Raw genomic sequence first — 12,593 nt, forward strand, 5'->3', positions numbered from 1 at the left:
TTTTTCAATAGGCACGCTACAAAAGTAGACCGATAGTGACAGCAAACGACGCAATTCTTTTCCCGCTTTTTTGACATTTCTCTTTAGTAAGGTTTGCCATTTCATCATGGAAAGATATACGATCCAACAACGAGTCGAAAATATTAAAATTTACTACCGAAATTCGGAGTCAGTGGCCTCAACTTTAAGAGCGCTACGTCCAATTTATGGTCGTCATAATCGTCCTGCCAGATCAAGAATTGAGCGTCTAGTGGAAAAATTTAAATCCACAGGTTCAGTGCAAAATGTTCCCGTTCCAGTGAGACAAAGAAGTGCCCGTAGTGTCGAGAATATTGCTGCCGCTAGCGCATCAATTGACGTAGACCCAAATCAGTCCCTCACACGTCGTACTCAAGCGTTGGGCTTATCTGTGACGTCGTTGTGGCGTATTATGCGAAAAGATCTTGGCCTACATCCTTACAAGATCAAATTGACGCAAGAACTAAAGCCGCTTGACCACCAGAAGCGACGTATGTTCGTGAATTGGGCTGAGCAACAACTTGAAAATGATCCGGATTTTCATCTAAAAATCATCTTCAGCGATGAGGCTCATTTCTGGCTGAATGGCTTCGTCAATAAGAAAAATATGCGTTATTGGTCAGGCAGCAATCCACATGAACTCCATGAGTCAACATTGCATCCTGAAAAAATTACGGTTTGGTGCGGTTTGTGGGCCGGCGGCGTCACTGGGCCGTACTTCTTACGTGATGATCAAGACCGGCACGTTACAGTGAATGGGAATCGCTACCGCTCAATGATAACCGAATATTTATGGCCCGAATTGGATGATATGGACTTGGACAATATGTGGTTTCAACAGGACGGCGCCACAAGCCACACAGCGAATGTCACAATCGATTTATTAAAAACCAAGTTTGGTGAGCGTGTTATCTCATGAAATGGCCCAGTCAATTGGCCGCCTCGGTCGTGCGATTTGACGCCGTTAGACTATTTCCTGTGGGGCTTCGTCAAGTCTATGGTCTATGCCAACAAGTCAGCGACGATTGATCAACTTCGTAAGAATATCGAATGTGAAATTGCAGCAGTATCGGCCGAATTATGCTTGAAAACCGTCGAAAATTGGGTTCAGCGTCTGGACTTCTGCAAGCGTGCCCGTGAAGGCCATGCAAAAGAAATCGAGTTCCATACATAATGGCATCGATTGTACTTTCACATGAATAAAAAATTTCATTTATATCCAAAACCGTTTTTGTTTTATTTAAAAATCTTTTGTAGCGCTCTCTTTTTTAAGTTGTTATTGAAAGAAAAAAACTATAAATGTTATACGTACTCTATTTCGACATGTTTTATCAACATTTCTAGCACACGCTTCTTCATCTATTGTTCATTTTCTCCCTCCAGAAGAACCTTGGGATTCTTTTTCCATTATAGAAATTTGAAAATTGATTTGGATAATTCTTTTATTATTATAAAATATAAATTTTGTTCTCACTGAAGCTAAAACTCGCAATTTGTGTACGAAGTGTAAACTTCGATAATCCGAATAGAAATTATTTATTTAGTTTTTGCAGAAAACTGCAATGTTTGGGCTATTTTGGGGATCAAGAAGTCTAAATTTATAATTTATTTGAAAAAAGCCTTAGTAGAAAACTTCTTTTAATTTTTCTGAACAACTTCTGCGCAGGAAATGAAGTTTAAAAGTTTTATCGCTAATTGTCAACAAGCCTACTATAAGGAATGTTTCCTCATAATTGTACACAGAAAGTCCGAAAACTATGGATTTGAGCACGAGTTGAAGACAAACATCGAATTAAGAATCGACTAAAAAAGATACGATTTTCGTGAAGAGAAAAAAACATGCGAAATGTAATTAAATACCCCAAGCTCACTTATTTTAAGCCCACAATAAAAACTCATAAAACCCAACCTATACATGGATCTAAAGTAATTATCATGTAATGCATAAAATCTTCATTAGTTAATTATGTTTTACTCATTCTGTTTTAAGAAGCGCGAGCTTTTGTACATATTTTGTTACTTGATTCTTGTGTTTCTTCTGCAAACCAACTCACTGGTACATTAAAATATTCTATTATATAACATCCATGTAATAGTACTGTATGTACTGTAGGTGGAATTTTGTACAATGGGTATTTGGCAACACATAATTTAGCTGTTTCATGACAATATATTTTTAATTTATCAACACCAATTTATCTCTTCGTTGAAATAACTTGTAGGACTGTATATAATCGTACTATCATTTCTTCATCTGCTAGCGTAATTTTTTATACTTTATCTGCATGACTATAAAAAACGCTGCTAAGATTCCCAGTATTTGTCGTTTCTGTACCTTATTTCACTATATCAACTGTTTAGTGTACAAGGAGAAAGAATTCTTAACAAATACAACATCCAAAACATATTTAAACTACCTGCAAAAATAGCACAATTTCTGAAAACCCCGAGAGGGCGGTAAGCCGATGTATAAAGAAACATGAGAGTAAAGTCAGGCTAAAACACACAATATTTTTCCAAGAAGACATAGAAAAGCAATAGAAATGTTAAAATACCCTGATAAAATCAATAGGGACAACGGATATAATACCAATCCGATTTGGCTTTCAGTCCTCCTGGATTAAAAAATTACTTGATTGGCTAATTAGGTTCGACCAGGGTTCATGTTAGGGTGCTCTGGCCAATCGCAGTCATCGTACAGGTTATACATAAAAACAACGTAACCTGATACTTCAGTTTCATGTTAACCTTTTCTGAGAAAATGGCAAGGTAAGTTTTTGAGAAAACCAGCGCTTTATCTATTTTTCGAACAACGTAGATCATTTTATTATGTAGAACTCGATTTAAAGCTGAAAGCTCAATCCCTTATACCCATATCTCACTATAAGGCCGTCCGCTATTTCGCTACCTTCACGCTTGACTGCTACTGTCTCTCCCCCTGAGCGTCCCTAGACAGCTGCTCTGCTGTACTATGCCGGGTACAAAGACTACAAATGCTGTCTGGGTGTTAACATGAAAAAATTTCTCGTTACTTGGCCAACTAGATGTGCGTGTGGCTTTACAGCGAGGTATGAGTGTAGTTTGAGATTATTTTATTCATAGCAATTTTTATGTGGCCTATCGAGTGCGCACACATCAATAAAACCTGTTTAAATTTTAAAGTATAAAGTTCCACCATTAATTTGCGCTCTAATAGAAGTCTCTAGATTATGAGGTTCTTGCCCTACCTTGTTTTTCAAAAAATGGCAAAAAGTGTAATGCCCTAAATTTTTTCGTCCGTGCAAATCCAACAGAAATGATTCACGCACCTCTGCCTGTTGACGTTCAGACTATCTCGATTTAATTTCAGGTCTAATGCAACCAATGACCGAAACCGAAATTAAATCAAAGTTCCTATGTATTTGAATTATTAATAATGTCTCTGCTGAATACAGGTTTTTAACGAAAGAGGCCCAAATCCTTGAATGTAGTAAATATCTTCTCACCCAAAAACTGTTTATTTAATACTTAAATAACCCCTAAATGTTTTAGGCCTGCAATGAGTTCACGACCCATGTAATGAACCTACTAAGAGAACAAAGTCGTACGAGGCCAATCACACCAAAGGAAATCGAGAGGATGGTTCAAATCATCCATAAAAAATTCTCGAGCATTCAAATGCAACTGAAGCAGTCCACGTGTGAAGCTGTTATGATACTGAGGAGTCGATTCCTTGATGCTAGGTTTGTTATTCAGTAACTTACATTTTAATGTTTCAACAAATTTATTTTACAAAAACGAATATAAAGTTCACGAAACAAGAATGTATTTCTTCCCCATGTTCATTTTCTCTGTTCTCTAATCTTCCTTTTATTTCAGGCGCAAGAGACGTAACTTTAGTAAACAGGCCTCGGAAATACTAAACGAATACTTTTACTCACACCTTAGTAACCCGTATCCCAGTGAAGAAGCGAAGGAAGAACTTGCGCGAAAGTGTGGAATTACTGTCAGTCAGGTAAAAGGCCAAAAAGAAATTCAAAAATTTCTTATTATATTTTTGTCAAATTTTTTTCCCGGTGAACCCGGTTTTTCATCATAACCACGGACTAAGTCAAGTGACTGATAAGATGAGTAATTTGGAGTTAGTATTTTACTACTGTTATACTTAAAAAGCGGCCGCGAGCGTTGGAGTTGATAATAGTCACCTCTGGATGCTTTCATAGAGCTACCATCTGCCACTCTATAGACTTTTAGGCGCCTGCTTCCTGATGGTGAGCTGCTGCTAGTACCCTACTGACTCCTAAATATTCAAGATGTTTAGTGCATCTTGTTTGCACATTGCCTGTAGCTGAAATCACAATAGGATGAATAGATCCATGCCTCACATTCCTCCATATGGTCTTACGTCATGCTTTAGATCGCTATACTTATGGATCTTGGTTTTATAGGTTGCCTGCAAATTTCGATTAAGTGGACAAGCAATGTCGATGATGCAGACTCTATCACCTTTTTTTCCTCGCATCACGATGTCAGATCGGTTGGCTCGGATGAAATGATCCGTGTGGATAGTAACCGCCCAATATAAGATTTAATCTTCGTTTTCTAAAACGGACATTGAAATGTATCTATACAGCGGGATCTACTCTATTGAGACTGCTAGTTTAAGGCAAGTTGTTGATGTATGATGCCTGCCACATCATTATGTTAATAGCTTCTCTTTGAGGATGCCATGTGCGTAGAAGTGAACTTCTTTCACCAAAAATGGTTGATTTTATCTGGCCCTGAAGCTGAAAAATTCTTAGTTCTAGCGATAGCTTTCTAACTTCTTCAGCAATAATTAGTGGACACTCCTCTACTAGACGTTCCAACAGTTGTCTGTGGCAAAAATTACTAAAGAGTGAGATATCTGAATCTTCTTCATCTAGCTTATGCGTATTTCCGATTTGCTTTTTTGTCAAACCCCTGAAATATCTAAAGCTATGAACTTTTTTCTGCTCCTTTTCAGGATTATTGCTAGCTCTTGTCTTCTCTCGTTGCAACCACGCAGCATCTAAATTGATTTTGTTCGTTTTCCTCAAAACACACGACCAATAGTTTTGGTTGCTTAAACTCTGCTTCTTTGTCTAGTTTTATAAGGCTATTCATCTCTGGATGATATGGTGGTGTTGAATCTTCAACAGGTTAAAAAAGATAATCAATTACCCTGCTTGATCCTGTGATGCGGCATCTTCTGACTGATATTCAATGCCGTCGTTTTTCCACGCCAATTCAACGTGTTGTTTAATCTCCTTTAATCTTTCTTCTGAGTTATATAGATTAGACCTGATGTCCTTCGCGTCAGCGATAAGATCTCTTATGGCTAGTTTCTTTATTGGAAGATACTTTGCATCTAATTTCGTCATTAACTTGTATCCTTTTTCAATTTTCATTTCAAACTTCGCACTTTCGTAACAGAGACGCACTAATCCCTCTTTAATTGTTGTATCCCACTTGATGCTCTCCCACAGTATTTCTGTTGTGGTGATTGGCTGAAAATAGCGAACACTAGCCAAAGCATCAGCGGGCACAGTTGATGTTCCTCTGCTTACCGTTTATCGCATATGTGCTTGCAGGCCTATGTTTGATTAGTGAGATCTGCCTGAATATCTTGCAGCTTAACATCACCATCGTCCCACATGTTGTGGGCCCCAATGGCGGCTCCAGTCGCGTTCCGACGATTCTCGCGAATCAGCATGCGTTTCAAAATCTTTAAAATACTCTCATTCATTATTTATGGTTTTTGGTGTTCTTAGTCCCTTTTCTTTTCATTATCTGCTTGTCTGGCATGAGAAACCCTGGCAGTAGCAGTGCTACCGCCAACATAGCCGTAAAAGTCATAAGAGGAAAGCTCAAATCCTACCGCGACACTATCGCGAGAATGCCTTTAGAAACAATAATTATTATTATTATTATATTCAAAACCTTTACTCGGGTGAACCCGGTTAAACACCATAGCCACGGATTAAGTCATGTTATTGATGAGATTAGGATGTTATAAGTTAATTTAAGACGATGCTTGAAACCTCCTGCTATGATGTTGTAGCTATATAATTATGAGCGGCCGCGAGTATTGGAGGTGACATCAGTCACCTCTGGATGCTTTCTTAGAGCTAACATCAATACCAATAATTTTATTCGAGAAGTTGTAGGATTCAGAAGCTACGATCATGATTCCTTAAACCAACCAATTCTGACGCAACTGGAACTTGTACGTCATCCACTCGTTCTCATTCTACCCTAGAAGGTAAGCAAGAACGAGGAATTTATGCAAGATAATTCGTAAAACACTGTTCCTTAGAGTGCGGTCTCTAGCCGCAGATGATGTTACGCGGCAGGCAGCACAGTTGAAGGTGAAGGTTTCACCTCTAGATACTTTTTTAGAGTTACCAACCTTTGTACAATGTTAGAAGAAACAGTGTTGTCGGATCAGATGCAATGATCTCAGAAGAACAGCCTTTTGCATCTGACTTGCGATCGTCTGTGCCTGATGCTGGAAAGCCGGGATTTTGTTGAGTTGGCTAAGAAATGAAGCTTTTATACCTCCAAGGCAACCGATTATGAGAACCACAAGATAGACTTTGTAGCCTTGGTACAGCCTGCTCAGCTCGAAAAGAAGAGTGATATCTCGCCTATTTTTCTTCTTAAATTATCTTGGTCTTTAGATCTTGGAGGACAATATCAGGCTTTGTTATTATTATTATTATTATTAGCGACTATTTTGCATTCTTTTAATTGTTTATCATATCATTAATAAAAATATTGAAACTAGCTATTTATATTAAAATTCAAAATTTTCTTCATCCTTCAATAACGTTTTAGGTATCCAATTGGTTCGGAAATAAGCGGATCCGATACAAAAAGAATATAGGTAAGGCGCAGGAGGAGGCGAACCTGTACGCGGCTAAAAAGGCAGCAGGTATGTTACGCAAGGTTCAGTGGTAACTTTCATAGAAAAATAAGCAAAGTTCCGTTTTGTTTTTCCCGTTTATAAAAGGAAAATCGAACAGAAGTCGTACAAAGCGAAATTATATGTTTACGATATAACTGACATTGGAAAAAAAATATCAAACAGCGGAAAATATTCGTAGGGAAAACTATACCAAATTAAATAGAAACTCGACAGCAGGTACATTATCCAGATTGCACAACTTCAACATTCTGCTAAAGAAAGATACACATAGAATTACTTCCAGGTACAGAGAAACTGTTACTGCAAAGAACACTTTTATAAAGGGAAAAAATTGTAAAAGGCTGAATATTAGCGAAAACCCTTATCCATAAGCTGTTAATGACTAAATAAAAAATCTTAATCGACTAAACAATCACTAGACAATTTAATTTAAAAATGGCGGTCATTGTATGTTTTTTGAGTTTATTTCGATAACGGCTTATTTTAGTACAATTAAGGTTATGAAGAAAACTGTGAGCTACATTTTTTCAGAAAATAAGTTCTAAGTACTGATGTGAGCATGAGTGAGGTATGAGTAAGCGGAGTATATACTAACTTCAACAGTCTTTTTCTTATCGTAACTTTCATGCGTAAAGTTTATACTTCGTACACAAATTATTTCATATTTCGACAATGCGCGTGCAAATTTTTATAACGTTCTAAATATAATTTAGAGTGGTATAAAGGCATTTTAGACAACGATATCTGAATTCTTGGATAATGAAAAATTTTGAGTGCAAGCCTATGAACTAATGATGTTTATCTCTTTTATTGGAAATATTTTACTGTCTGCGAGGTCCCTTGAACCCATGTCACTTCTGTACATATGGTGCCTGATCTGTGTACAATAGTAGCAAATAGTTATCTCATGTCTTCTACAATCTTACAAGAGGCATTATGAGACCAGAGATGAAACCTATTTATTGCTTACGATTTAGACTGAGAACGGTCCATTTTTAACGTATTGTAACCGAGACAATTTGAAATATTTGCGCCAAGTTTGAGCGTGCTTACGGCGTGAGGGCATGCTCTCGTGCTTGTTATCCTACGTTTAATACGTACACTTTAACTACATTTTTTCAAATATCATAAATATTATAACTTAAATAAAAAACTGTGATTTAAACATCTGAAGAATCACAGCCATAAGTTGGAACTGAAATTATTTTCCATTTTTTTTATAAAGAAGGTTCTCAAAGCCCTTACGGCTTTGACGATTACATTCTCATTACGAAATTTGCGTTTCGCGGTCGATATTTTGTGTGAAGTTGATAAATTTCATCAAATAATTAAAAATCTTGTTAAAACCTACTAAAAATAATGCTTAAACTTACAGATATCTTTAAAACAAAAATTGTGAATTTTTGAAAATGATCCAACTTTTTGAGCTTTTGTCTAATTAATCAATTTCATGAGAATAGTTTCGACGTACATTATTTTATTTCTAGTAGAAATTTTGATTAAAATTTCTTAGCCTATTAAAAAAATCATTCAAAAATTAGCGTGGCTACAACAATCAGGTAACAATACATACAGACAAATATACAGCGAAACAGACACCGACAAAATTTTATGATTTGAGGGCCGAAACGTAAAGATTCGTTAAAAACCAGAGATCGAAAACTTGGACAATGACGTTACACTCTCATGAATGAGAATGTAAAAAATCTAATATACCACTTCTTAGCCTCGGCCGTAAAACTTTTACTTAGTGTACAGCGTTCTATAAAGTAACTGACACTGATGGACATTTGTATCTGTTCTATATTGTAAGATGAGTGCAGTTTCCCAAAATTTTTTTACTTAAATGTACTGAGGTTGAGCTAACTTGTGCGATAAAAACTAGCACAATTTGTGACATTCGGCCCCTAAGTGGTACTGTCCCTCGTACTGCAACTTTTACACTCCACCGAAAAGGTGCTACTTAGGGGCCGGGTGTCACAAATAACTATTTTGTTCGTTATATTTGCAGTAGGTTTTTTGATGCCTTTTACAATTATTAAAGCATTTTTTAAGAAAAGAAAAAATAGATTCAATTCAACTTGTTTTATAGAAGGACCTTCGTTTTAATTTGTTAAGGCTAGAAAGAAAGCTTGGGTTTTTTTTCTTTAATAACGTTTAAATTAAGAAGTCAAATGCAATGTTTCATTGAAAAAAGTAAGCTATAAATGCTCCGGTATATGTAAAGACGCTTGTGCACGAGCGCCGATGTTCTAAACTTATTCACACCGATGAAAAATGAAATTTTTCTTTTCAATCTGAAGGTTAATGAAAGATAAAATACAATGTTTTGAAGGTCAAATATTAATTTTTCTTGGAAATGTTTCTAATCAGTGCAAAGGTCTTCAAAAAGCCCATCGAAAATATACTGGAATTAATTTTGCGGTCTCAATTAGAAGAGTTTAAAATTACCTAAATATACGATATCCACGAATATCGGAATCTTTAAGATTTACTTTTTGTAAATAAGTGCAAAAATTAGATTACCTAAAGGAATTTATTTACAAGTTAGATGCATCTGAACCATGTTTTTAATGCTTTTATAGTATGTATCTATATAATTAACTGTTTTAATTTGAATTTTGTTACAAAAAAACAAAGCCCGCAGACAGAATAGACAAAATATACCAAATAAAAATGTACATTTCGTTTATCAATAAAGTGTTTCGAAACGAAACAAAACCGTAGAAATAAAAAAGTATCATAGGCAGTGCACTGCTGTACTACACTGCACTATGGAGAAGGGATTCTATCCTTTCTCTGGCTGGGGAGAGGCGATCACATTACAAGCGGTTACTTTTTTTGCCTCTTGTCATAAAAACAGTTTTAGTATCTACGGCTGCCCTCCAAATTTTCCTATTTCAAATTATTGGTCACAAATATGAAAGAAATTGGTTACGAAGTATGAACAAAAATCTAAACCATTTACTATGACAAAAGTAATCCGAAACATGGGACGATTTTTTAGCAATATTTAATAAAACAATAGATGCATTCCAATTCCGCTTATACAGCGTGAGAGATAGTCCTGAATCATGATCAAATCTGTATTTGGGACTTCTTTTTTAATAATAATAGGTGACCAGTGTATAATCGTAAACCACAAGAAATGAATAGTTTTTCCAATTTTCTAAGCAAACTATTGTGTTTATGCAAAAAAAGAGAATATACTTTTTATGGAGCAAAGAATTCTGCACATTTTTCTACAGAACTTCAATTGTACTAAAATGAGCCGTTTTAAGTAGAAACTCGAAACGCTGATAATCGCCGCCATTTTTGTATACCATATAAATTGTTTACCCATTGTTCAATGGATATCATACATTAACAGGTTTATTAACAGCCTATCAGGTAGTGTTTAGATCAATTTTAAGTTTGCTACTAATTATTTCCTTTATCTGCCTTCTTATTATTGGTTGTCTGGCCAGTCACCTTTCTAACTGTTTACCATTACAATTCTTGGCGCGGGGTTTTTTTTTTATTTTTGTTTGTGTTTTTTTAATTTTGTTTGCTTATGGAAAGTTCCCGTCCCAAAAAGCTGCATTAATTATTTTATATTATTTTGTCACTGCTAATTAATTGAGTATCTGGATGCAAAAAAGAGATATGGAATTATTTTTCTAGAGTGGGGGCCCCTGCGCACTTGAGAATAAAGTTTCCAATTTGAATTTTTAAAACACATATTAACATCGTAAATTAAATGCCGCATGTTTTTTTTTATAAAAAAAGTTGTTACCCCGTCGCAGAGGCCGGGCATATACAGATCATTTTTATTTAAAATACGAAAAATCAGGACTTGTTCTAACAAGGAAAGTACTCCAGGTGTCCCTCGCCGATTTGATTCTCTCTGACATATGTTGCAGTACTCCAAAAACTGAGCGATACGTATTTTTTTTACCTGCGGAAAAACACTTTAAGGGAATGAAACAGCCCCTCAAATATAGGAGTCTCAATTGTCGATTGTATAGTTTTGTGTATAAAAACCATATTGATTTCTATCAAACCTACTGGAAAAGTTTCCTCGTGAGGAAAGATGAATAAAGTAATTTTCTCAAGAAATAAAAAATGAAGGGGGTATGCCACCCCTACATACATTTAAAGTTGTGCTAAAAATGTTTAAATTCACAGACCAAAATTTGAAGAAAAAAATATATTTTGCACTTGAGACAAAAATAAAGTTGACGTGTTTCGCCAAACAAATTAAAAAAAAAAAGTTAAAGGAAGTGGCCACTCCTGAAACATTTTATTTTGTGTCTATGGTAATATATGCATTTCATGCACAAAAAGTTGGATATTAGTTTTTGAGGTTGTAATAAAAATGAGAATGAATCTCGACTGGGGCACAGTTCTTTAAAATTCCATTTTTAGGTTAACTCACAAAAAGGAACTCACTCCATGTTAAATTGGGATTCCGGAATAAAAACTCCACTCGGACTCCGCTAAATTGTCCAAAAAGCGGCACATGGCAGGGGTTAAATTGTAGAGATAGAATATTTTTGGGGCAACACTTGACTAGGGCACTGTGCAATAATTATTCACATAAAATTTACCATTGGGGAGATATTTCAATAAGGTGATAGTATTATAGTAAATGGGGCAACACTCGACTGGGGTACAGTTCAATTATGTTCACACAAAAATTTACAAGGGGAAAAACATCTGATAAATAAAATAATAAATATCATTTCACGTAATTAGAATATGCACAGTTCTTTATATAAGAAGCGCATTTAAGGAATCTCCGCCTCGACCACGCGTTACAACATTTATAGAAAAATAATCAGAGTCTAAAATTTTAATATTTGTAACCACATGTCCGGGACTCGGTCTTGGCATTCCTTCTCCTCCTTCTTTCCGGCGTTCCTATTAGTGTTGAGGCCGCTGCGGAGACGGGGTGCTGGATCTACATTCCAGGGCCTTATGAATAAGGGGAGCTCGGTACCTCCTGGAGCCCGAAATTACCATGGCTGATCAGAGCAGGATTTGGTTCGGTACCAATTGGTATCATCCGACGTGCAAACGGCATTATATATATTATCTACGCCAGGTAGATAAGTCCTTCCAGATTTTCAGTCACTTACATCGTTACGTTTAGACTGGCCGGCATCCTAACATGGCTCTTGTAGATGAGGAAGCAGCTCTTTTGAGTCTGACAGACGATAGTAGATGAAAAAACGGGAGAATTCAAACGGCTTGAAAGGTGTGTAGATAGAATCTGGTCGTTTTATGAGTCTTGAGTGGCATCCCATTTGAGTCTTGAAGTCAACAGAAGTCATGGAGTTTCCGTATCACAGCCGCGATTTCTGACCTCTAAAGTAAAATCTCTAAATTCACAAAAAATCTGTAAATTTACAAACGAAAATTTCTAAATGTCAAACAAAAATTTATCAATTAAAATTTGTGAGTTGCAAGAATTTTGCAACGTCACAATATTAATTGTTTTAATAAACATATGAAATACAAGATTTGTAAGGTTGACCTCAAAAAATAAATGTAGGTAAATTTATTGATTAATTTAACCAAACTTTTTTGAGTTAAAGCTTATGATGCAAATTACTGTTAAAAAACAAGAATCTAACGACGAAATGTTGGATTCTTGTTGTTTTTT

General features: G+C 35.8%; 1 protein-coding gene across 7 annotated transcripts in view; it reads left to right on the forward strand.

Annotated features, from left to right (window-relative positions):
- Positions 1-12,593, forward strand: part of LOC117179462 (homeobox protein extradenticle) — a 374,818-nt gene that overhangs the window by 205,151 nt on the left and 157,074 nt on the right. For all 7 annotated transcript variants that reach the window (XM_033371300.1, XM_033371301.1, XM_033371302.1 and 4 more), the window contains exons 4-6: positions 3,550-3,740; positions 3,877-4,012; positions 6,856-6,952. In XM_033371300.1, coding sequence (XP_033227191.1) covers positions 3,550-3,740; positions 3,877-4,012; positions 6,856-6,952 — 424 coding nt within the window. The remainder of the gene's footprint in view (positions 1-3,549; positions 3,741-3,876; positions 4,013-6,855; positions 6,953-12,593) is intronic.

Source organism: Belonocnema kinseyi, chromosome 9, assembly GCF_010883055.1.
Source record: "Belonocnema kinseyi isolate 2016_QV_RU_SX_M_011 chromosome 9, B_treatae_v1, whole genome shotgun sequence".
Classification (NCBI taxonomy): domain Eukaryota; kingdom Metazoa; phylum Arthropoda; class Insecta; order Hymenoptera; family Cynipidae; genus Belonocnema; species Belonocnema kinseyi.